Here is a 24,933-nt window from a genome sequence, read left to right as displayed (position 1 = left end):
TGGCTATTCTTTCCATGCTTTCTCATCAACCATGGCAGCAGTTCTGCCATTTACATAGCCCTACACTATTTTAAGAGAGCAGTATTTTTATTTAACTTCCAAACAATTCCAGGCAGTTCACTTGCTGGTATAAGCTTTCTGTTTTTAAGCTGTTATGACTGGCAGACAGAAAAAGTATTTTCTATTTCTTTTAAGAACACTTAAGCATCCTGAACTACCTTTATTCCTCAAAAACACTTTTGTTTAAAAAAAAAAAAAAAAAAAAACAACAACAAAAAAAAAAAACACAACACACAACACAGTATCTTACATACACCCCAATAAAAGAACTACATAGATATACAAATTTATGTATTGCTAACAATATTTTAAAATGTGTTAGTCATTTAATTTTTTACTTCCATAAAATAATTTAATTATTGGGTGGATTTCCATTTACAGTAGATAGTGTAAGGCTTATTATTGATGGCTGTAAACATTCTACAGCCAAGACAGAAGTTAGAGTTCCTTTACATTTAAAAAAAAAAAAAAAAAGAAGCCAAATTTAAGTTTCTGAGCAAGGCTGAAAATAATAATACAAGTCAGAGTAATATCCATCCACCATTTTGTCAAAAGATTAAATGCCAAAAAGTTCTGGTGAAGGCGCTCTTAACAATAAGCACATTCAAAGAAGGCCATACTTCTAAACATATGTTCTCCTTTCACCTTGTCATTACTAGTGATAAAATAATATTAGTAATCATGGAAAATACTGGTTTATTGTACCCTTTTTTCCTTTAAGGAAATATTCCTTCTTCACCTAGCATACAACAAGATATTATAACTATTCCTTGCTGCACTAATAGATACTATTTTCATTGTCTCTTGAAGGAGGAAGGTAGGACTGCTTACTCACAGCTACTGTTAGCACAGAATCATTTTTTAAGATTGGGGTAACAGCAGAAAACTGTCAAATCAGATGGAAACAGCTCCTAGTATTTACTTCTAGCCAAATGCACAGAAAACCAGACCACAAAAGCTCTACAACTACAAGCATGGATTTTTATATATTTATTTATATTATTTTGGGAGGGGGAGAGGGGAAGGGAAGGTGAGGGGCAACTGTTGGGTGAGCAAAATTTGGGTACTAAAATATATATACATTTATATTAACAGGGAACAAAATTAATTCAAGTTAGGGATTTTTTTTTCCTATACTTTTTTTATTTAAAACGACTTCTAAAGTAAATGTGTTTGATTGCTGCAGTATTAAAGATATAAACTGAAGAGGAAATTATCTAGTACAAACAATTTGATACAGAAAAAAAATAAATTTGCAATTTTAAAACCCATTTAAAATAAGAAACATTCTTTTTTTTTTTTTTTCCAGTTCAGATGGAAAGGCAGGTATTATGCTGCACAGGTGAGATAAAATAAGCTAAATTTAGCTTTAAGGACTCCTTCAATTTAGCCAATGGCAAACAAAATTCTAAACTAGTAACCCAAAGTGGCATATAAACTACTTATGAAACAAAAATGCAATTACTTTTTATGACTATTCAAATGAGCATAGAGCCACTCCACACATTTTTGTTCAACTAAGAAGTTTCATAATGTTAGAATTCATACTTGTATCTTCACATACTTCACACAGGTATGTACAAAGGCAGTTCTTGCCAATCCTATGTTAAACTGATGATAAGAAATGAAGCAAACAAACAAAATGTAATAAACTATGAAGTTCCAGGGACTGAAACCAAGGCTATGCCAAAATGCCAAAAAGCAAAGCAAATTCTACAAATCTTCTACATTGCCAATATAGCAGAATGAGGCAGGAAGATCTGACAACCTTGTCACAAATGAAAAAAGAAGAGTAGAATAGGGAAAAGGAACATCATAGTTGAGAAGTGTATTTCAATATTAGACTATCTTTTAAAAATATTCAGCAAAATTGAAAGATTTATAGTTTTAAGAACTGGGAATAGAAGGAAGAATGGAAAGATAAGAAGTGTCTCTCTACTTGTATGGAATGACAACTATTGTCTGACAACATCATGTTGATTCATCAGTCCAAGTGTAGGCACCACAGCGATGTGGCAATACTGCTTCCAGAAGTACCTGCTTCATCCTGTATTCATGTAATGTTGTCATATATATTTGAATTTATTAAGACTTCAGTGCACAGTTAAAGTTAAGCATCCATTGAGTAAAGGTGCAGAATTTGATACAGCATATCAACGTGCCTCAGGAACGATCTTCAAAATTCACTTATAAATCTCACAGTAGGAACCAGGAACTAAAATTCCACCCGTAAATATGATCAAGAAACTAATACCTCTGCAGCAGTCTAACAGCTTAAGCTTCTTTCTGCTATTTTCTACTTCTTTATTCAGTACCTTTAACAGTACAGCAAAAATCTATGAACATGAAAGATTGTTCTGATGTGGACTACAAGGTACAAATCGGACTGGAAGTACAAGATGATGCTTTTTGAAGCTACTTCTGGTACTACAGAGAAAACTTGAGATAACAAGATGCAGTGTCATTATAATTTCACATTATACACAAGGTAACTATGAGCAAAGAATGACTCAGTCTAATTGGAAAAGATGTGACAGCTACCACCCACTTTTAACTTTTTTGTTTGTTTTTACATGTTAGAAGGCTTCCTTCACTATAAAAGAACCCTTAAATAACGTGAACTGTTTTATATCCATTCAGCTGCTCATTAAGTTGAAGGCAGCAGAGAGAAACACTTGTGCCTTTCCCTCCCTGGTGTCAAAACACACACACAGCCACTTCAGAACCCATAAACTACCTTCATCAGCCTTGCCTGTTTTTCCCCCATGTGCTAACAAACCATGAGGCAAGGCTCAGATTACTTTAAAGATATCTGAAATACTAGTAATAACCAGAACAGCAAAGGAGCAAGCCAAACAACAGACAGGGACATGGAATCTCAAATCCTGCTCTCACTCCATCAGCTAATGCCGGCAGCCACTGTGGCACACCCTCAGGGAGGCCTGGGCCTGCACAGCACCGTGGGCAGCCTCAGCAGGATTGGTACACTTGAATCTTACATGGTGTGGCTTTGTTGTTGTTGTTTTAGTTTTGGAGTTGTTGTGCTTTTTTATTTATTTATTTGTTTATTTTGACAGACAAGGTGATCAAAGCATGATGCACTTTGGAGTATTTTTTTCCACATTGTCAGTGATTGGCACAAACAGGCTGGAAAAATGTAACCCCACGAAGGCGACAGCTGCTTGCAGGGCAGCAGTTCCCTCACCTAAGGCAGAACACTGCTTCTCTGCCTGTGATTCTGCAGTGCCCCAGTGTGAGTCCTGACAAAGAGCTCTGGAAAGCAGTAAACACCCATTTTGTCACTGAGGACTGAGAAGCCACTGAACAACTTCATCCAACAGCTTCTCAGCAGCAGAGAGATTATATTCTTAGACATACTGCAACACAGAGGACTTGATTATAAACCAACACCATATGAAATAACAGCTTTCCAAGACAGTTCAGTCACATTAGCACATGGATGCACCTGTGCTAATAACTCACCTCTCCATCGACCTTATTAGCCAAGCACATCAGGTCAAGGCTGTCACATATCCAGCTGCAGAACAGTTTCCTTCCACTAGACCAGAATACAGAAACAACTCCACTCCCAGCTCTAACAAAACTGCTCTTGCAGATTTCTACTTTGTATCAGTTCCCACCCGGGAGCTTTTGAAGGGATCCCTCTTTCCTCTTCAGCCTATTATAGAAGATGCTATTGTTCAGAAGCTCCTTACAGGAGGAGGGAGGATTAATGGAGCCTTCAGGGAAAACAACTCTGCTGATCAAAATGATCAGAAGTAAGAAAACACTCATAAGGAGAAATGAGGAGTGGCAGCTTCTTCTTAGCAGTCCAAAAGGAAGGAAAACCCATCTCCACTAAAACATTTGATTGAACAGTCCATTGTATTTCTGTTTGAATAGCCTATTTATCACTAGCATTCAATTTTTTTTTTTTTTTTTTCCTAAGGAGGCAAACAAAAATAAATTGTTTTTTCTACGTCAACTTCTTTTAGTTACTGAAGAGTACTGTGAATTGCTGATCTCCTAATGCTTTGGCTGGATTGGCAGCCAGTCTAGTCCAGTCAGGCTTGCCTGACAGTATGAGAAATAGAAAATACAATTAGCATAGTCAAAGCCAGGGATAATCTAGGAGGTATTCACAATAATGAATAGAGTTGGGTGACAGGTTGCTTTAGCTGGGAGTTTCTGATACCCAGCCTTGTAACAATGTGTGTGGGCTAGTAAATATTCAGCAGAAGTTTAACAGGATATTTTAAGGAGATTTACAGTCAGCTCAGTCATGTCTGTATCACCACACTGACACGCAGTCTTTGCTTTTGCATATCATACGAGAAACTTAATGTCAGCTTATATGGCAATCATATATACATAAGTCTGTGCATACTGAGATGTCTATGATGAAAATAGCTCGCCTTGTCTCCTGGGAGCATAATACACAGTAGTCTACTTTCCAGACAACACTATACTGAATTCTAATACTGAACAAAAAGTAGATTTTTTTTCTTTTTAATCACTAAAACTGGCTCAAAGCAAGTAGATGACTGCTTATAGTCTGAGATATCTGGGGTCTCTACCAAGAACAAAGGCAACATAATTTAATTTTTTAATACACATTTTGTCTTTTCAAGGAGCTCCAACATTTTAGTGCAAGCTTTACACTGTCACTAAATTGGTCTCACCGCATCTTACAATCACTGTGGTATTTCAGCATTTTTGTTCAGTTACTTCTCTTTTTTTTTTTTTTTTTTTTTTTGCCCTCATACACTAATCTAGTTCTGGGGAAAAAAAAAAAAAAAAGAAAAAAAAAGTAGAAATAGGATGTGCTTGTTCAGACTTAAAAAAAAAAAAGTCACTTACTGCAGCAACCAGATTCACAGTTTTACCTTCATTTTTATCTAGGGCAACAAAGCATACAATGAAGAGTTACAAAGTCAGACTGATGATTGACAAGCTACTCTAACACTGCTTTGGAAGGCACCTTATCTGCCAAATCCACTTTTACACTCTCTATCAGCTCATAGTAACATCTGCATTTGCTTCTAATCATCACAGCTTTTAGACTATGGCATAACTGCCTAACCAAAATGCACAGTCCTGTCAGCAGATGACTTCACATCATATAATGGGCTTTGGAGTAGCAAACTGGAAAAACTCAAGTGTGATATGTTCAAGCACTGTCAAATTTTTCTTTCATACACAGGCAAAGCAATCAGTGATCCCTTCTCACTCCTGATGAATTGTGAATAATGATGGTTTAGTCAATGCCTACACTGCACTCACAGGTGGTATTTTGACTGCTCTCACATAAACTTACTTGTGTGCCAAGAGCAGACAGCCAAGGCATCAAGGATTCCCAGCTGGATCTACTGTACATGCTTAAACTACAGAACTACAGCTAAACACTGCTACCAATCCCTAAACGAACCAGTTTACTGCCAGTTTGGATGTATTTACACTAGCTGCAGTCACATTTCACTACAGCACAGATACAATCTTTGGGTGAAATAGCTGGGCAATGTTACCAATGACATTTAAACATTAACATGAAGGTGTTAGTATTTGACAGTAACTCTTTACAGTACTTGCATACATGAGGAACCACAGTAATTTCCTAGACTGAATAGTATGACCTAATTTCCTCATTTTTATTATGTAGCACTGACATTATTTGTGTCAGATGAAATTAAAAAAAAAAAAAAAAAAAAAAAAAAAAAAAAAACACCACCTTGCTAATGCTGTTCTTTACTATTTCTTGTAATATTTCTGTTCACAGCAAATAGAACATCCAGTGAACATTAGAAAAAGCTCCGTTAGGTTGACTGAAACCAGACTCCAAATGGAAAACTATCAGGATGGGGTCTGTAATACTCATATTCCTTCGTAAATTTCAAAATATAGCACTAAGATCAATGAAAAATAAAGTGTCATCTTACCTTAGGATCTTGTTTTCTGCATGCTGATGTGAAACCTGTGACACATAATCAGAACACATTCCTGTTTTTCCTCATTTCTACTGAAGTATACAGTTTTAAATGGACATTTTCTGAGCATCGTCTTTAGAAACAGTTAACAAAATCAGACAATTCAAAGGCAAGGACAGATAAGAAGAAGTGAACTATTTATCATAAAGAGTAAAAATTACCTTTAGCAGGGTTTACTTTTATTCCTGACCTATACAGCATCTCCTCATTCTGCCAGTCCCCATTTCTGACAACAGTCTTGAGTCCATAGAAAACAATCAATGCAGCAGTGGAAAAAAAAACCAAGTTCTTCAGAAAGCGTTTTTGGGCTTTGACATAAAGGGCTCTGACACCTACTGTAACCAGCAGGCAGAAGCCCATACTAGGAACATACAGCACACGCTCTGCTATTACAAAGCCAACATAGAAAAATAGGTTTGTGGCAGGAATAAAGGGCACTATTAACAAAGACAGAGACAGAATGACAATGTTCTCAGTTGAAGGAAGCTGTAGTTTCGGGATTTCATGCTTTTTTATGCCATTCTCTTCCTTTGATGCAAAACTTGACTTCCCCTCCACTGTCTTATATTCCATTTCAGAGTGACAGCTATGCCCATTAGCATTCTGCTTGCCGTTCATTATGCTTTTCCCATTGCATTCTCTTTCATTGCTGGAGCCCTTCAAGCTGAAGTAGGCAAGGAGGAAAAGTCCAGCATAGAAGGCCACAGTGTGTAGATTTCTCCAGTCGCTGACTGCCTTCAGAAGAGGCACAGCATCCATTGACCAGTCAAAGCTGAGGGTGTCTGGGCAGAATAACAGCCAGAGATTCTTTGTTGGCAAGTAAAGGAAGGTCAGCATTCGTGTGAGAAAACTGTCTGAATCAGCTGCTGGATTGTCAGAGTTGGAAAAACTTGGGGGCTTGTTGCCCATCCAGTATAAGCGGACACCCAGCAGTGCAGTCCCCCAGGAGGTCAATAAACCGATGCTGAAGAAAAGGTTCAAATTCTTCCTCTGAAAGAAAAAAAAAAAACAACAATCATAAGTATAAATTAGCATGAGGTATTTAATTCACAAACAAAAGGAATCGAGAACTATCTCATACAACTATTTTTGGTAATGAAAAGCAAGCACTGCAGATCTGTCTCAGGTGTCTGGTTCACAGAAAGCTGGAGTGAACTCTACACTGCTGACCATAAACTAAAAGAACAGGTTCTTTCTTGTAAGCCCTCTGAAGCTTGTATCAGAATCAAGTCTTGAGATCTTAGAGCTGTCAGTCCTTGCTTATCACTTATCCCAAGTAGCCATGTAACGGTTTGAAGAAGAATATGTAATTTAGAGGAATTTATGGAACATTACATTGGTCTCCATATAACCTCCCAAATCCCTTATTCGCTTCTGGTTGTGGCAAAACCAACAGTTTGCCTCAACAGAATTTAAAGTTACGAGACTGCTCCATTTTTCCTAACAGACACATTTCCTAAAGTAATACTTAAGGAATTTCACCTAACAACCAAATAAACATTCCAGCAAGTCCAGAAAAGAAAACAAACAGTTCCCATGTTTAGGACTTCCAGTTCCAGTTAATTAAAATGTTCATAGGCACATCAGATGTGCCTATTACTGAAAGCTCCATTTCATTTTGCATCTCACAGCCGAACAACGTTGTTTTATTTTTTTCTTCAAGAGCACCATATTAAATCACCGCTTTAAAAATCTTTCACATCTTTATATTCATCTAAATAAAAATACGTGAAGCACTCAGATGCCTCCACCTACTCATGTCATCATACTAGCAACCATAAGCTGCCACTTATTTATGGAATAACTCAACATTTGCCAGCTGAAGCTGCTTGTTGGGTTCTCCCCCTCCCCACTACAAAGTACTTACTTATTCATACACTTGCAGAAACATACCACTTCTGCCTGAATGAAAATCAGAAGACAGACCTTCTCACCTATTTCTAAGATTGATGAGCTTAAATTCTACTCTCAACTACATGGGCACCCTAAATAAAAGCTGTTTTGGATTAATCTCTTTTTCACAGAAATATCTGTAAAAGCAAAAATATGAGTAATTTTTATATTTCATTTTCTTAGATGCTTTCTGTAAGAACAGAAAAATTATTTGCCAAATAGCTCCATACACAGTGTAAGCACTTTGTTATTATTTCCCCCCATTATTACAAAAAATTAGTTGTCAATCATCTTTCTTTTTATTAGGTCTGTTTTTTTATCCATCTCAAACTACACATTCCTGGTATGGTTATTCACTGAACGTTTCTTATGTTTGTTATTCATAAACAAGACCTCACAGTGGAATTTTTTATCTTATTTCTTTCAAACAGCATTTTTCTTCTTCATGGGAGCACTCTCTCCTCGATATCTTGACATATAGGCAACTGTGCTACTCCATTTTAGCTGCCTATCAACAGGTCACCCAAACTGTGGTCTAGTCATCATAACTTATTAGCTTATCTCATGAAGAAATTTACTCCCATTCACTTTTCCTTGTGAATTTAAACTATTTAATGGCATGTATTCCTTCATAGTAAAAAAATATTTTCCTGATTCAACTTGCTCTTCCATTCGCAGTATATTTTGGTACATTAAAATCTTTGCCTTCTCCTCTCTGGCTCCATTATTTTCAAACTTGTTTCCTTCAAACATGCAGATGAAAAACTCTCATATGCTAAATGTGACCCTTTTTTGCTCTTTTTATATATCCTTCTGTAGTCTCTACAGAGGAGTACAGGAGACTGCTTAGAAAGAGAAAAAAATAATAAGCTGGAAAGTGGAAGATGGGGAGTTTTGTTCATTTGTTTGCTTGTTTAATTAGGAATTCAGAGCAGGTCTTTGCTGGAAGACCACATAGCACTAAAAAGATTAAGACATCCTGAGTACTTAGCAAGTGAAACTTGATTAATAGACAAGAAGCAAGCTTTCATGGATTGCTTAGACTGCTTAACAACCAGAGAGAAATCTCCCTTTCCTAAAGTTCTAACAATTGCACTTTTCAACTAAACACTATGAGAGTTCACATTACAAAGTTCTTCAACAATGCTCACACTGCAGCAGATACACCATTCCTTGTGGTTAACAGAGAGAGAAATCTGCTAAAAACTTTCAGATCTTCTTCATACATCATAAAACAGTAACAATGAAAAGTTTGCCGCTTGCTCCTAGCCTTAGAATGCAAACAATCTGGACCTCAAAGCTAATCCATCCTCACTGCTACAGTAATTATTTACAGCCTTCCTTTTAAGCTTAAATTTAAGATCTGTAAGGTCTGGATCCTCAGACGTTTTGGATCTATAAAGAACACCACATTTCTATACGCAGTATTGTGTTTCATGCTCTAAGAATACTTTTGTTTAAGACTTTACACCAGTGTCAAATGAAATATCTCAGCACATGAACAGTGGAGTTCAAGCAGGCGATTTTCCACTCCAGCATATCTATCTATCATGCTGCAGAGTACTACTTAAACCAGAGGCGGACCTCTGGCAAATTCCAGAGCTTAATTATTGGGCAACAGGAGTGGAGTGCAGGTTCCTCTCATTGCCTTAGAGACAAGTGGTCTGCATCCCTCCACAGCAGCTTTTTGACACGTGAGTCTTCTCAAAAGCCAGCAGTTGTACATCTTTTTAAGACTAACTACACGTTCACTGCAGCTACCAATAACCTGTGTAACACTGAGCTACCACTGCAAATTTTTCATGGTTCAGATGACATCCTCTGGATTTAATTAAAGGAAAAAAAAAAAAAAAAAAAACAACCCTAAAATACTTCCCAATACTTAAAAAAAAACCTAAACAAAACAAAAACAGTTTATCACAGATAGAGTTGGCTCCAAAGGGGAATGACAGACTCATTTTTTTCCTCTCTCAACATTTAACCTCATGACTTTTGCACTAATATGGTCAAAGATAATTACGCTTAGCTCATATTCTGGCTTTGCTTTCTTCCAGGCTTTGTACAGAGAACCAATGAGAGGGGGAAAAAACAATCAAAATATGATGCAATATCATCAGCTCACCAGTAAACTTCCATCTGCAAAGAAAGTGCTTTCAAAATGAACTCTGCTTTGATAAGCACTTTCACCAGCAACTCCTCCCCTGCATGCACTTAGTGCAGCCCAGCAGCAGGAAGAGATCCTTGGTAATGCTTGGCAGCAAGGATTTGGATTACTGTACTCATGAGCCCTAATCCAGCCCATCTGCCATATGTTTTGACACCCCCATAAATCCTCTAACCTTTCATAAGTAGTCATTTTCATCTGGGGAAAAAATGAGCACTGATTTAGATCAGATTTAACATCTCTCCTGCCTGCTAACAGTCAAGTACCACCACCGCAATTTTAGTGCTTGTGACTGCAGAAGCCCTTTTCATCTCCCTACCAAAATCCATCTGCATGACCCACCCACATTGTACATTTCCCTTGCATTAAATCCTAATTCCTCACTCCATTATACTGCTCTTAAATAAGGCACTGCAGCAGATTGCTTGATTGGGCAGCCCCTGCCAAAGCTCAGTCATCACCTAAGCAATATCCAAAGTATTTTCAAAAGACACTGTTCTTTTAACCTCACCTTGTCCACTGTACAAAGCAACATTAAATGCAGCATGTGGTCAGACGGGCCAGATATCAAAATCACCAGGGCTAACCACACACAATTTGCTATTTATAGAACTTGGGAAATACAGAAAATAAACTGGGTAAGTCATCAGGCATTACTCAAAAAAGAGTTTCTTTTCCAACATAGAGCTCCTTGAAAATATGTTGGCTCGAGAACTGGGGCTTCCCAAAGCAGCCAAATCACCAGACTAGGCTGACAGTATCTTGTTCCCTGACAGGATCACAGATGAGCTGAGTCTAAGCTGAACCTGAGTTCAAAACCCAGCTGGGCCAGGAACAAGGCAGCTTGCCACAGCCCAAGTTTGGCTCCTTACTGAGCTGGCAGCAGCCTTCCCAACTCCCTCTCCACCTTCCCTTCTTGTTCCCACTATTTTTGTTCCTGGCTCATGACCCACCAAACGAGGTCAGCTCATTTACATTGGACAGACAGCAACAGCAGCCTGAAGGCCTGTTCTTCCCTGGAGCTGGAGTTCTGCCTGTAGCTTTTCCAGTGCTGTGACCAATTTAATGCCATTTACTTTGTGTTATGAACCCACATGGTTCTTCCTCGGTGAAGAAGTTACTGCATTCATAAAGCAGCTGAAGAGTATGTGTACATATTTTTACTGTAATTAACAAGTAGCACAATTTGAGCAGTCTTTATTAATGTTGACTTGCATTATTAAAATTAAAATTGAATAACAAATAGTGGCATTTAAAATTTAAGGTCTTCCTCTAAAATCTTTAATATGAATCTTTAAAATAAACTCCCAGTCTCTCAGCTGAAAAAATAGTTGCTGGAACTACCCTGAAAATGATAAATTGTGTTAAGAGCAACCAATGAATGACCAAAAGTAATACAAGAGCAGAAGGACAACATTCCCTTGATAATCCGTGAGCACGAGCCATGCAAAAAAGAAGACTCTCTGAAGGTAAGTCTGCTCAGTGTGACAATTGTGTAGCTACAGCCATCTACCTGGGCTCAACCCACTTAAACACAGGAGGTGAGGAGTCCTCTGAGACTAAGACATTACATTTGAATGGCCAGACTGCCCAGGAGTACTGTCCAGCCCTGCAATTAGTAGGATACAGTTAGATATGTAGTCTAACAGCAGTGGCTGTATTTCATTGGTACAGTGGTTTTGCACAAAAGTGAGGGTGCTGCATGTTATGTAATTGTGCAGCCAAAATGCTGAGAGCTCAATGAAACATGCTTATTGGAAGGCAGAACTGGAATTCAAATTCATCCTCAGAAGAACAGATAAATGTTCACAAAAAGAATGCTGTACAAAAGGCAGGGGCAACTCTGACTGCATAAAATTGCACCCGTATGTGATGTGAAGCAAGTGGTGGGTTCTTTTGAGAAACATCTGAAATTACAGCGGATCACAAGCAGCTCCCTTAAACCACTGCTTAAAAGGCAAACATCGTTCTGGGACTGCCAATGAAAGCACACCCTTCTAGACACATGCTTCAAGTAATATTTCCACTCTTCTCAATACAAGGAATTCCTAAAACTGCCTGCTTCCAGCATATAACATTAGAAATAAATGGAGGAAACAGAGAGAAAGAGGTCAGTGGAGGAGAATGAGTGGAGACTGATTAGCGATCTAGAAAAACGTGCCCCGTGAGGAAAGAATGAAGAACATAAGCTGTTTATGCATGACAGCTGCCTGCCAGTACAGAAATGACTACTGAAAACAGGAAAGGAATAATCTGTTTTCTACATCTTTGTCCAAAGGATAAAAATAATAAGCTTCAGTTCAAGAAAGGAAAATTTCAGTTAGCTATCAGGAGACACTTTCTGCTACTAAGTACAGGGATACATGGCAAAAACCTGCCATGGAGGTTGGTTCTACAGCTCTATGCTGTCTTTAAGAATAGAGTAAATTTGTGGGAAAGAAAAAGTAATGTCCCCATTAACCCAATCATGCTCCAGTCGTTTCTGCATTAAATACCAAAGCTTTCTGCAATCCTAATTTGTTTTAGAGTTTTCATCACTTCAGCCAAATTGTTAGTTCAGATCATCCTCACATTTTGTTCCCTCAGTCATATCAGCATTTTTGAACACTTCTAAAATCCAGCCAAATCTAACACATTTTTTTAAAACAAAAAGAATCATATATATTAATAATTTGCACTCCGGATCCATCAGTTTCAGGATGGTCTCTGTCATTATGACATTCTCTCTTCCTACAATAAAAACTACTGTATACACATTCAAAATCTCAAGAAAAAAAAATATAAGGACAAGGTTAATAAAAATGTATCTGTATTTTTAACATGTCCACTATCATGTAAAATCTATATTTTTTCTTACTATTGCTCTCCTTGTCTTCAACATAAGCATTCCTCTACTCCAAGATAAATGCATACATGTTGAAGGGAAAATATAAAAACAAAAGCCACAAAAAGGCACATATTTTGTGTTGAGAGTTTTAGCATGACATCAAACAATGTAAATGTTTGTTTCTGTTTACTATAAAAATAATAAAAAATCAAGCTTTCTGGTCGATAAAATAGTGCCATTGATGCCAGCAATTTCCACCATGTAATGGCCACATACCAAACCAATCAAGTGGGAACGTTAACAGCAGTACTGACTCCAAAGTTGGCATGATAATGTTAAAGTTTCTTGATGACGTACAAGATATAAAAAAAAAAGTTAAGGAAAAAAGAGCTAAGTAAATAATCCAAGCCGGGCTCTGCAAAATGCTAACAGCATACATAACAAAATGGAATACATGCTTGAGATTTTTTACATACTTTTTATAATATACCACGAGACACAAATAACACACTCAAGCACAGAACACGACAGGACTTGTGTTTGTCTTTGCACTGCTTTTTTTGAATAGTGATTCACATAAGTTGAAAGGGACCTAAGGGAAAATTTACCCCTGAAGCACTGACTACAAAGGACCTGAGGGTCTCAGGGAAGAGTAGCCAGGCTCAGGCTTGGGGTTACACCTGAGCAACCTCATGAGCAGAGCCCAAGGAAAAGAGGGAAGATCCTGCTAGGAAGGCAAAGCCTGCATGTGCTGTGCAGCCAGGCTGTCCACTCAGCAAGGAAACGAGTTCCCAAGGTTGAGACCCACAGTGCCACTTGTATTTCCTGCATGGCAGCATGTAAGTCTGATATGGCAATGCTTTTGAGATAGTCACCTTATGCATAGTGTTGACGAATACTGAGAAGTTACTAAAGCTCTGATCACTTGAACGGATGAATATGTATTTTTTTCTTCTAAGGGAAGTCTGCTGTATACAATATGCAGACATGCTTAAGGAAAAGAAGGCAAAGTATAAAATAACTCTTAGAGTACATGTGCAATCATTCCTCCCAACCCACTCCAAAAATTACTGTGGCACATTTCATATGTTCCCTACACTAATAAGATGGTAATAAAGGAGATTTGAAGCTTAAGAGTTTGCTTAAGATTCAGTGGAAGAAAAACAAATACTGTAAGCATGTAAATAGACAGATACTGACTAATGCAAATGAAAATTGATTTCACGAGTAAAAATGTCATTTATTCTCAAATTAAGCCTGTGGCAATGACTAATCAGTTCTATTAATCCAGTAGGAGGGAATCATCAATAAAAAATTTCTGTACATGGGATAAACATCAAGCTGTTTCCAGTTTTGATAGAAAAACATATCCAGGTGTCACAGAAATCCGTCATCTAGAAGGGCACAGAACGAAAAAAAATCAGAATCTGCAGTGAAAAACCACCCAATCTTATGTGTTTTTTTTTGTTGTTGTTTGTTTGGTTTTTTTTTGCTTGTTTGTTTTATCATTGACCAAGTCAAGAAAGTAGATGTTTTGTATAATTGCATCTCTAAAGTATAAGGAAAGAACAAGTAGCAAAGCTATCTTGAATCTTCTTCCTAACAAAGAAAATATATTAGAAACTGTAACTGTAGTAAAGGTTAAACACAGATAAATTGATAACTAAAATTCCTTGTGATATGCAGAACTTACTCATCAGTTCAGAAGGCACTTTATATTATTAATGAAGATTCATTTAAGATCCTCCAAAAAAATCACTTCTAAAAAAACATATATTAAAAGCTGATTTTGGCAAATATATTTTCAAATCTATTGATTCAGAGAGATAGGAAAAAATAAAGGTAATTTTTTAGTTACTCAGAACACATTTGTGTGAAAAACTCCATACTAGGCTAACATGATCTGGATGCAATCTGTTCATTCTATGCTACAATAATATCACATTTGAAGCAGTGGGAACCACAAAGAATTGGAGAAGAAAAAGTAATATGGCCATGAGTCTCAGAAAGTCTTCTGAAAAAGCTTCAAAAAAAGGCTTACATACTTTGGAGATTCAAAGTCACTTCTTGAAAGATAACTCTGAAAGAATACTAACAGCCTCTGTAAGACCTGACCAATAATACTGAAATCTTAGAGAAGCAAGACGGGGAGAATTAGCATTTTAATAACAATTTCATTTTCTCCTCTTTTTCCATTAGATCAAGCTAGTTTCTTATAGAATCAGTTATGCTCAAAGACTAATTTAAAAAGAGGTTTGCCATGTTCTATGTTAATTTCTAGGGAAGTTTTTTATATTCATTCCCTATAGAATATACTAAATAGAAACGGGAATGAAAACCTATTAAAAAACAAATAGAACAAATTAAACATTTTTTCAGCAAATAGTACTGTCTGGATACATAAATAATGACCATCCAGTGATTCTAGCAAGTAGCACTGCAACAATATCACAGGAATAGAAATACACAAACACATATAAGAATATTTAACCAATAATAAAAACCACAAATCTTAACACAAAGTTGGGAATTGTATTTGGGAAGAACTATATAATACTCAAGTAGAAATATCGTCTACTTGATTTCCTACACATGAAATACAAAGATTATCTTTTGTGTGTGTGTGTTATTTTTACTATTTTTACTTTAAATATCTTTTTAAAGGGTATTAAATACAGGCCTTTTATAATCATGAACTGAATTATTAGGGTTTGATCTAGAGATAGAGTAAGAAGTAAAGCAATTACTGACCTCAGTAATGCAAAATCATATCCTTAATAATCCAAATAAAAAGAAAGCTATAAAAAATGGTGAACTAGAATATGGATGACAAAGCTTAATTCATGTAATGGGACTGAAATTGGCATGGTGACTCATCATGATCCATTAAGCTAAAATGAAGAAATGGAGTAGCGAGTAACCTTCTCTGAACCAACACCAAAATACTTCTCAACCAAACTATTAGGGGGTGAAGTACATAAAAGAGGTCAATCGTTGGTACCGTAAGAAGTATCCTAAAGCGTCTTAACCAATTATATAAAACTTACACGAATGTCTGATTTTTAATAAGTATGATCTTTAATACTTCCCACTAGGCAATGATCAGTGGTCACATCAGCCAGGCTCTAAAACATTCCAGGTTCTATGAAGGAAATGTAAGTATATATACATTCTTTTTGAAGAAATTAAGAAAATTAATTTTAAAATATATTCAGTACTCTATCAAAACATTTGTTTTAAATAAGTGTCTCCACTTTCTGGGCCAAACAAAGGAGGAAGAAATAAAAATGGTGCAAATGTAATTGATTTTGCCTGCACATATTCATTCATTCATATTCACACACATACATACATCCTTCCCTATTAATTCTTGGTTTGCAGGCCTCATGCATTGCAGACGTGTTTCAGGCATCAAGGAAGTCGACAGCAACAGTGTTTCCTGTGTGGTTCCAGCACAAACAGCCAGCAACTCTGAAATTCATTCCAGTGTCATTAATGAGTGAAGTTTGGAAGTGTAGCACTTTGGAACCATAAAGAGATGATTTATAATGAGACTTCACTCAGTGGGAAGGCTGAAGTACAGCAGTTCTTTTTCCAAGTTATCATAATAGAAAGCTATTTAATGAGTGTGGGATTTCTTTGAGAATGCAAAAAAAGAAGGCAGGATTTGGAAGAGGATGTATTATATTATGCAGATACCCACATCACTGGATGTTTCAGCTACAGTAAAACCAGCAAAATAAAAATCCTCAGAGTCGCTCCTATTTTGAGCCTTTGGCTTCTTTCTAATAAGAAATCTTAAATATAAAACACAGATTTGTAGAGATTAGCAGATCAACATAATTCAGTATAAAAAAAAATTAGCAAGGTTTTGTGAACTAAACTCAGTTGCCTCAGGCCCCCTGTAAGTGAGGCACAGAGCGTGCTGCTGACCCAAACTAAATGGCACACTAACCTGAGTCCTCCTCTTACTCCAAACTGAGAGCAAAGCTACTTCCAGCCCCTGACACTGATTGAAAAAAAAAAAAACCTTCAAGCATGAGACAGGCACATAAACACTTGACGTGATAGAAACTAATCACCTGGCTTTCAGGTTAAATTGTTGGATTTGCTAATGAAGGATGACAGTGGGAAGGTGATGAGAAGACAACAGAGCCGTGTGCCTGACTTCTTAAAATTAAAATGCAGGTATAACTGGACTAACCCTTGTATCATATTTATTTTCTAATTATTAAATTTAGATAGTAATAATTACATGAGCTCAATAGGAACTATTAAACCTTAAGAAAAAACATCTCATTTTACTAAGTGTTTGGGGAAAAAACTTTAAACGAAACTTAACATAAAATGCATAACAACAACAAAACAAGAAGTCCTTGAGCCATCATGGCTTAAGAAGGATGGCACGGCCATGAGACTTCATCCTCATCTGGCAGTCTTAAGAACATCCATCCATTTTACACAGGCTGTTTGTTTTCAAGGCCAGTACATCATCTTTGAAGATGTGACATAAGGAAAGCTCCAAATTTACTAATATTACAGAAAATTCTGACTATCCTCTGGAATTACGCACATCTTCAGCTTCTTGATAATATTCAGATGCTTAAGGTGAACTTCTCCACTTTTATCTGAGTGTTTTATCTGGGTTTCCAACAATCCACTTCACTCACAGATCTACCATCAGCTCATCATTCACCTCTCAAAAGTGCCTTAAGACTCCCTCTAAAACATATCCCATTTCTCCCTCATGGAGGGAATAGTTATCCTTATACCTGACATTAGATCAAGATGCTGCTTCTCCGATGAGTTCTGACACTGACATGCCAGATTATATTAAGCAGATTACTTTAAAACCTTTTGTTTCCTTTTGCTCTAATTTTTCCCTACTGCCTCTAAATTCAGATGTCATACTTGTAAAAGCAGTAAGAATTTGTAATGATGTTTTCTCTGGTCGCTCAAGGAGGCTCTGCTCCCTTGTGTCTATTATACAAATAATAAGTGCTACAGACAGTAGTGACCTCTTTTACTATGTGATATGGCAACGTGATTCTGCTGCAATACATTTTACCAAATGAATTATATGCCTCAACTACTTTTACTATTTGTTTCAGCCACTTATTACACTGAAATGCTACAGTGCCTTTGGAAATGGTGAGGTCCACCTTCACGTCTGGAGTCTTGTAAAATTTTAACATGATCCAACATTACATTCTGGGAAGCTCAAGTATAGTAAGTATCATCTGCTACTTATTATTCCAGAACTGTATGATTTAAATATTCAGCTAGACAGATATACAGCAAGTCCAGCTAAACTGGGCTTGTAGCCTTTAGCTGACAATTTTGACCGCTACTCTTATATGAAAGAATTTATTTGAAAGAATTAATCAGTTTTGAGCCATCATCAGTTACCTTGCATGCCAGAATCTCACTAAGAATAGAGACAGAAGACTTATTGTTCTTACATGAGTGAAGAAAGGTATGAAGGGAGATAGCATCTTCTATTAGAGAAAGCAGCATGACTAGGAAAACATACAGACTATAATTGGAAAAATGAGCCAAAGAGGAACAACTGACCTAATAAAAAGATACTACCTCTCCCCATAAAATTTGTTATATATTTTTACCACCACAATTATAGTAGTGCTGCTTTCTATTAAGGAATAAAAAAGTCTAAAGAAGTCAAGGGAATTTTAGCTATAAAAGGATATCTCTCCATTGTTGCATAGTTTTCAGCTAAAATGTGCTAACCAGAAATGAAGCTTTTAGTGCAATACAGATGAAAGATTACAATAATTTGCTCTTATACCATAATGATGAACAACATAATCCTGGAATCTTCTTTCCATCAAAATAAATTAAGGAAAAACAATGAATCTTTTTTTTTTTTTTTTGGCTTTAATGAGTGGAAGAAAGGCAGAGGGAATAAATATGGTGGGAATGGATGCAAATCTCCTGAGTTAGAGAAATCAATAATTTAAAAGAGAAACAAAAATCAGAAACCAAGAGAAGAAATGAGAAAGAATGTACAGGGACAAAGACTTAAAGGAGAACATTAATGAGTTGAAATAAGAAGAAACTGAAGTTTTTACCCCTTCCTTTCTCAGAGAAACTGGGGGAAAAAAAAAAAAAAAGATTAAAAAAAAAAAAAAAAAAAAAAAAAGGAAGGCATTGGAACTGGAGGGTGTACATAGTTGTTAATTGTGGAAATATCCACAATTCCACAAAGTATCCACAAAATAAATCACAAAGTAAAGGTACAGAGATGGAAATAAATATGAACGTGAGAATAAAACCAGAAAGAAGGTTTGGGAACCTCTTCTATGACCCCTCTTCCTTCTGTTTTCTCTATTCTCCTTATTGTTGAACTTAAAAATATTTGCTAAAAGAATGATTGCCAGCAGTTCCAATTTGGTTAAATCTCAGATTTTTTAAATGGACCCAAAGCCTGCCCATCTCGGATGGGTACAACATAAATAGCCACAGCTCTTAATATGATGAGATCATCCTATTGCCAGCTTCACAGCAGTTCCCCTCCACCTTCTAACTGTAAACCTCCAGAGAGTCACCAGAAAAGTAGTTGCAGAGGAGGCTACAGAGGATTTGGGGAGAAAGAGGGAAGAAAAAAAACCCAACACTTAAGCAGGTCTACTACAACTTGCAGCAAAGTTCCAAGACTTCCAATCCTTTCATTTACTTATATATACATACATGCCTACATATAGACATATATATTTATACTTCTCCCTCTGTAGGTACTGTAGACACTTACGGCATGTGCATCCTTTGACACGTCAAGGGTTTTTGTTCTGTTGTTTTTTTTGTGTGTTTTTCTTTTCCCTCTGATTTACTAATGAGGACACGACTAATATCCACGTAATGAATTCTGAATTTCCTTTGTTGCACTGAAGTCTGACTCGAGGAATCACTATGGCAGTCTAACAGGGACATTTTAAGCATTATGCATCCTGAGATGTCACAGAAGGAGATTGACCATGCTCAATTGATTTTCAAGACAGCAACTGGACTGCAAAAATTCAGAAGTTGTTAATCATTTACATGCATCTCAACTTTGCCAATCAATGCAGCAAGCACACTTCTTGACCTTGCTTACGAGAAAAAATGAGGATAACCTTTAAAGACTAGCAGAACTCACACATTATGGATTTACCTGGATAACAATATTCATCTTACTGATGAAAAATTTGACTTAAAAGGCTAACATTTTTAAATTGCATAAATGCAAGTTTCATTAAAGTTCCTTCTTGTTTGCACAAGAACATAGAAATCATTAACCAAAACACAGGCAGAGTCAGAAATGACAACTGATGGATTTTTAAGGAGCTAGGCTACTTTCCAGGAAATGCCAAACTCAGTTCCTTAGAAACCTTACTCCAGACTCAGGTTCACAAATGGAAGAATAAAACACTTGGACTTTTTCTAGAAAACAAAGCATTTTCTTTCCTTTTGCTCAGTAACCTTGTAATATTCTGGAAAAATGCCCTCCTTTTCAAGAATAAGGGAGAATTTTGACATTTCCATCTTTATTTTCTAAGACAGATTTCAGACTGTGCAAATACTTTCTAAAACTGCACCCTTCTTTCCAAAGTTGTTTGACTTTGCACACAATTCAACAGTTGGGTTCCCAGTTGACAACAGTGAACACGAGAACTTGAATCCTTCATTTTGGGGAAGACCTAAGTTCTCACAGCTCACTGAATGCCCCTGTGCTCTCTCTACTACTTCAGTGCAGACAGCCACCCTAGTGTGTTACGACACAAATTGAAGTATTTTTTTTACTATAGGAGTGGTGAAGCTAGAAAAGAATGCCCAGAGAGGGAACAGATGCCTCATGGTCAGGCTGGATGTGGCTCTGGATAACTTCATCTAGTTGTAGGTGTCCCCAGTCATTGCAGAGGAGTTGGATTAGATGGTCTTTAAAGGTCCCTTCCAACTCAAATGATTATATGATTATGTGATTCTGAAATCCCAGAAACACTGAAGGAAAGATACATAGGATCTACAGATTTGGATAGACTTTATAAACACCCTGCATGTGAACTTGTGTGTGTATGCCACAGCAGCTGCTTAAGGGCTTAAGAATGGTGCCTGGGGACTCTGTTCAACTGCAAGTGGCAGCTGAACAAAACCCAAAGATCCATCTTTTGGACCTGTGCAAATGCAGTAATTTAAGAGTCCTCTGGGACATCACAGCTCTTTTTGGATCATGGCCCAAGTGCTTGTGTGAAAAGTTGACATACTTTCCATGTGCTACAAGTATAAATGAAGGAGTTTTTCAACCAACAGTTAAACTGGGAAGTATGTTTCCTGCAGCCACACTCCCTCAGAGCTGCTAAAAGTTGGGGTTGCCTCACTGTTCTCAAATCCACAGTCAGACTTTGAATCTTATCAAAGAAATTAGTAGAACACCAGAAAACCCACTTTGTTTTAACTTTTACTTGCCTTTTGAAATCCCAGATTAAAAAGGTTTACATTCTTAAGCATTGGCCAAAACCATGAGGACTATGTATATTGGTTTTGTTGATTTTTTTTTTTCTTCCCCCATGAAAGCTGAGATTCTCACTGGGACAGATGTTACAAGTGTATAATTCGTTGCTCACAGTTTACAGTACGCATATGTTTTGCTAAAGGGCTGTGGCTTGTCAGAAGCACTGGGCTGCCTGGTTGCCTTGCCAGTCAGCCCATACTGGTTCAGGCAGGATGCCCTGAGGAAGGAGGCAGCTCCTCCTCAGACATAGCACTTAACTGTGAAAAGCCTCAGCCGTACTGGGGACTATTTAGAAAGCCATAGGAAGCCAAAAGCCAAAGGGGTGAGAACAGAAGGCTTGAGAAAAGAAGGGAATCAGGCCTCAGAGACAACAGGCAGACTTCTAGAGGCTTACAGGAGACCACAGTCATCCACCAAAACAAGGAAAATATCAAAGCCGTACCAGCAGGCAAAGGACAAAACATTCAAACAGAACTATTTCAGTTTACCTCACCCTCTCTCCTTTTCTTAGAGGAAGAAAAAATATTTTATTTTTATATTTGTGTTCTAAGAAAACAGTAAACGTTTTAAAGATTCAAAGTCTTCTTGGTGTATTCTCTTTAAGAAAAAAAGTCTAAACAGGAAGAATCTGAAAGGTCTGGCTGAGAGCATCGCAGAGTTCCAAAAGATGGAGGAGGTGGCTTCTTGAAAGCATTATCAATAATTTATTATACAGAGCCTTGCCTTTGCTCTAAAAAATGTTGCTCATCTAGACAGAAAAAATATATACATTACATAATAATAGGATGACTTTTGCATGAATTTTGTTTTCCAAATAGAAAAGATCAACCAACACACAGTAACAGCAAACTCAAAGCCAAAATCTAGCATTTGCCTAAGGTCAAAAGGAGCAAAACTAATCCAGCAGGAAATGTGGCTTCACAATAGGAAGAGAAGTGTTCAAAAAGAGAAGCCCAGCCAGATGGGCTGTCTTGACCTGAAATGTAAACTCTGGCACGGTCCTAGTCCAGTACACTTCTGGAGCTGGAGAGTGCAGGAAGCAAAACAGCAATGCTCATGGCCTTGACTTCCCTAACAGCTTCTATTATTTTTTTTTAACTACTTCCTTTAAGGAACCTGATAATCTTTTTGGCTGTGCAGTGTTCACACTTTACACCAAACAAACAAACAATCAACCATAACAGCAAAAAAAAAGGAAGATTACTTAAGTAAATGCCAATTTATTTACAAACACACTTCAGCATCCCAGAGGATTAGTTCTAAGCACGAGTGACAACATAGGCAACTTGATGAGGACATGGCTGGAGAGACAGCAGAAGTGTGAATGGATGCAGTATGGATGAGCACAAATAATGCAGGATGCCTGAAGTTTTTACAGGAACAAAGTCATTTCCTGGAAAAGAGCACAGATGAGGAGAAAAGTGCTTGGCCTTTGTTTTTTAATGCTATATTTGGTTTTACTTTGAACTTATCTGAAAACAGGTTTTATGCCAATTCACCTGTCCTTTGAGTTCTTATTTCTTAACCCTTAACAAAACCAGGCAGCAGTGGACACCTAGGCAGGGTTGTATCTATCTACTTCTGATGAAGGAACTAATACTGCTGGAACATTTGTTAGAGTGTAATTTTTCTCTATTACACCAAAACTGTAATTCGTACAGAATTTGTGTTTTACAATGTCATTAATGCTAATTTCTCTGTCCTTCCATACCATAGCCTAGAAAAGGTTATTTCTACAGAACAATGAAAGAAAGAAAAGGATATCCCTGGTATCTTAAAATATGAACTTTCAAATTCTGAAACTATAAATGAAAATGTAATACGGCTTGCAAAAATTTCATCATTTAGTTCATGCAGTCTTTCTCTGACTATACAATTAGGTGATATGGAAAGAGTTGAAAATTTAGGAGTATTCTTTAAAGCAAAAAAAACCAAAAAAACAAACAAACAAACAAACAAAAAACTATACAGATGGAGACTTAAGTGTAGAAAAAGAAAAGTAGAAGTTCTGAGGTGCTTTGTTCCTGAACTTTCAGTTAACAAACACAGCGCTCCAAACAAGTCACTTTAATACAGCAGCATGAGTGTGTTTCAGTGCCATCTAGCTAACACTCAAGGTAACTTGCATCATCATGCAATGATCTTTTTTCTTGCAAATAATCTTTATTTAAGAAGAAAAATAAATGAATGGAGAACTGGCACATTGTTTTTTGCTTCAGATCCATCACAATACTGAAGAACAAAGAGTAAGGTTGCTCTTGAAAGCCTTGAGCTTTGATGTATTTATGTGAGGAATGTTAAACATGTAACCCCAAAATCCTTTATGCGGCGACTAAGTTCTTGATCTGGACAGATCCACACGGCTGAGTACTTTACATACAGATCTTTCAAATATAAACATATTAGGTGTCATTATGCAACCATTCTGTTCCACTCTTTTATGCTATACATTAATGGAAGACTTGAGACAAAAAAGGAAGAGCAAAGAAGGAAGGATATTTCAGCTTGTTTTAATAAATGGAAAGGGCACTGATTTTTAAAGAAAGAAATTTGTAAACACAAGTGAAGAACATATTCTGAGTAGTGGAACACTGTGTTTTAAATCCTCTGAAACTTCTTTTTGATTTTTCATAGAACGGATTTCCAGACGATAAAAAACATTTGCAGTCTTGACTAAGCCATCGTGACTATGTTAACACCAACTGAAAGTGTGCAAACTCCTTCATCATAATTATCCAATTTAAAATAATTTGACAGCCTAACACTTCCTACTGCAGCCCAAAATGGAAGGAAGGAAAAATTCTTCCTTTTGTCTCAACAACATGCTTTTATATCCTGTAAAACTAGCACTGAATCAAAATGGCTCTTTTAAAATTTTCTGGCTTAAAAGCATACCATTTAAGTCTCTTCAGAATGGACTGGATACCCAGCACATAGACACTAAGTCATGCTACCGCAAGTCCCAGAAAAAATTATTTCTCTATATAACCAAAACTTAGGAGAATTATTCTTCTACGCAGTTACTGTATTTTGGATTTTAGATTGTGTGTGCATATCCTCAACATAATAATGAGAAAAAAAAAACAAAAATCAGCCCAAGTAGGTTACAAAAGTACAGGGCACACAGCAGATGCTAAGCCTAATCTGGTTACGACATAAATTTGAAATAAAACTACTCTTTATTTCTCCTGTCACGTAATCTTTCACTATTTAATCTACATATTCTTTTTTTTTTTTTTTTTTTTTTGAACCAGCATTCAAAATTTGTCAGGTATTACAAGGGCATTGCAAAACATTTCAGGAAGGATACTTTTAACAACTAGTAATATCAAAAAAAAAAAAAAAGTTGGATGGGATTACGACCTCATATAGGAACCTGTTCCTGTTGTGTTTGCTCTAGTTGAGCAGAATAAGCAGCTAGAGGCTTGTTTCAGCACTCTGTTTTCCCTCCCCTCGCCCATCTACCTGAGCTCTAGTGTTTCCTCTCCTTTCCAACTTG

General features: G+C 36.8%; 1 protein-coding gene and 1 long non-coding RNA gene across 5 annotated transcripts in view; one reads left to right on the top strand and one right to left on the bottom strand.

The window, feature by feature from the left end:
- Window positions 1-24,933, bottom strand: part of TMTC2 (transmembrane O-mannosyltransferase targeting cadherins 2) — a 235,915-nt gene that overhangs the window by 86,487 nt on the left and 124,495 nt on the right. For all 4 annotated transcript variants that reach the window (XM_031589647.2, XM_031589648.2, XM_090139358.1 and 1 more), the window contains exon 3: window positions 6,206-7,034. In XM_031589647.2, coding sequence (XP_031445507.2) covers window positions 6,206-7,034 — 829 coding nt within the window. The remainder of the gene's footprint in view (window positions 1-6,205; window positions 7,035-24,933) is intronic.
- LOC149919525 (uncharacterized) lies at window positions 9,417-16,451 on the top strand. Its single transcript, XR_016463631.1, has 4 exons — window positions 9,417-9,631; window positions 11,413-11,570; window positions 16,024-16,083; window positions 16,310-16,451. It is a non-coding gene; the product is annotated as an uncharacterized LOC149919525 (long non-coding RNA).

The sequence above is a fragment of the Phasianus colchicus genome, chromosome 1, assembly GCF_987193195.1.
Source record: "Phasianus colchicus chromosome 1, bPhaCol1.hap1.1, whole genome shotgun sequence".
Classification (NCBI taxonomy): Eukaryota; Metazoa; Chordata; class Aves; order Galliformes; family Phasianidae; genus Phasianus; species Phasianus colchicus.
The sequence above is the reverse complement of the archived record's forward strand: the minus strand, read 5'-3'. Positions and strand labels throughout refer to the sequence as shown.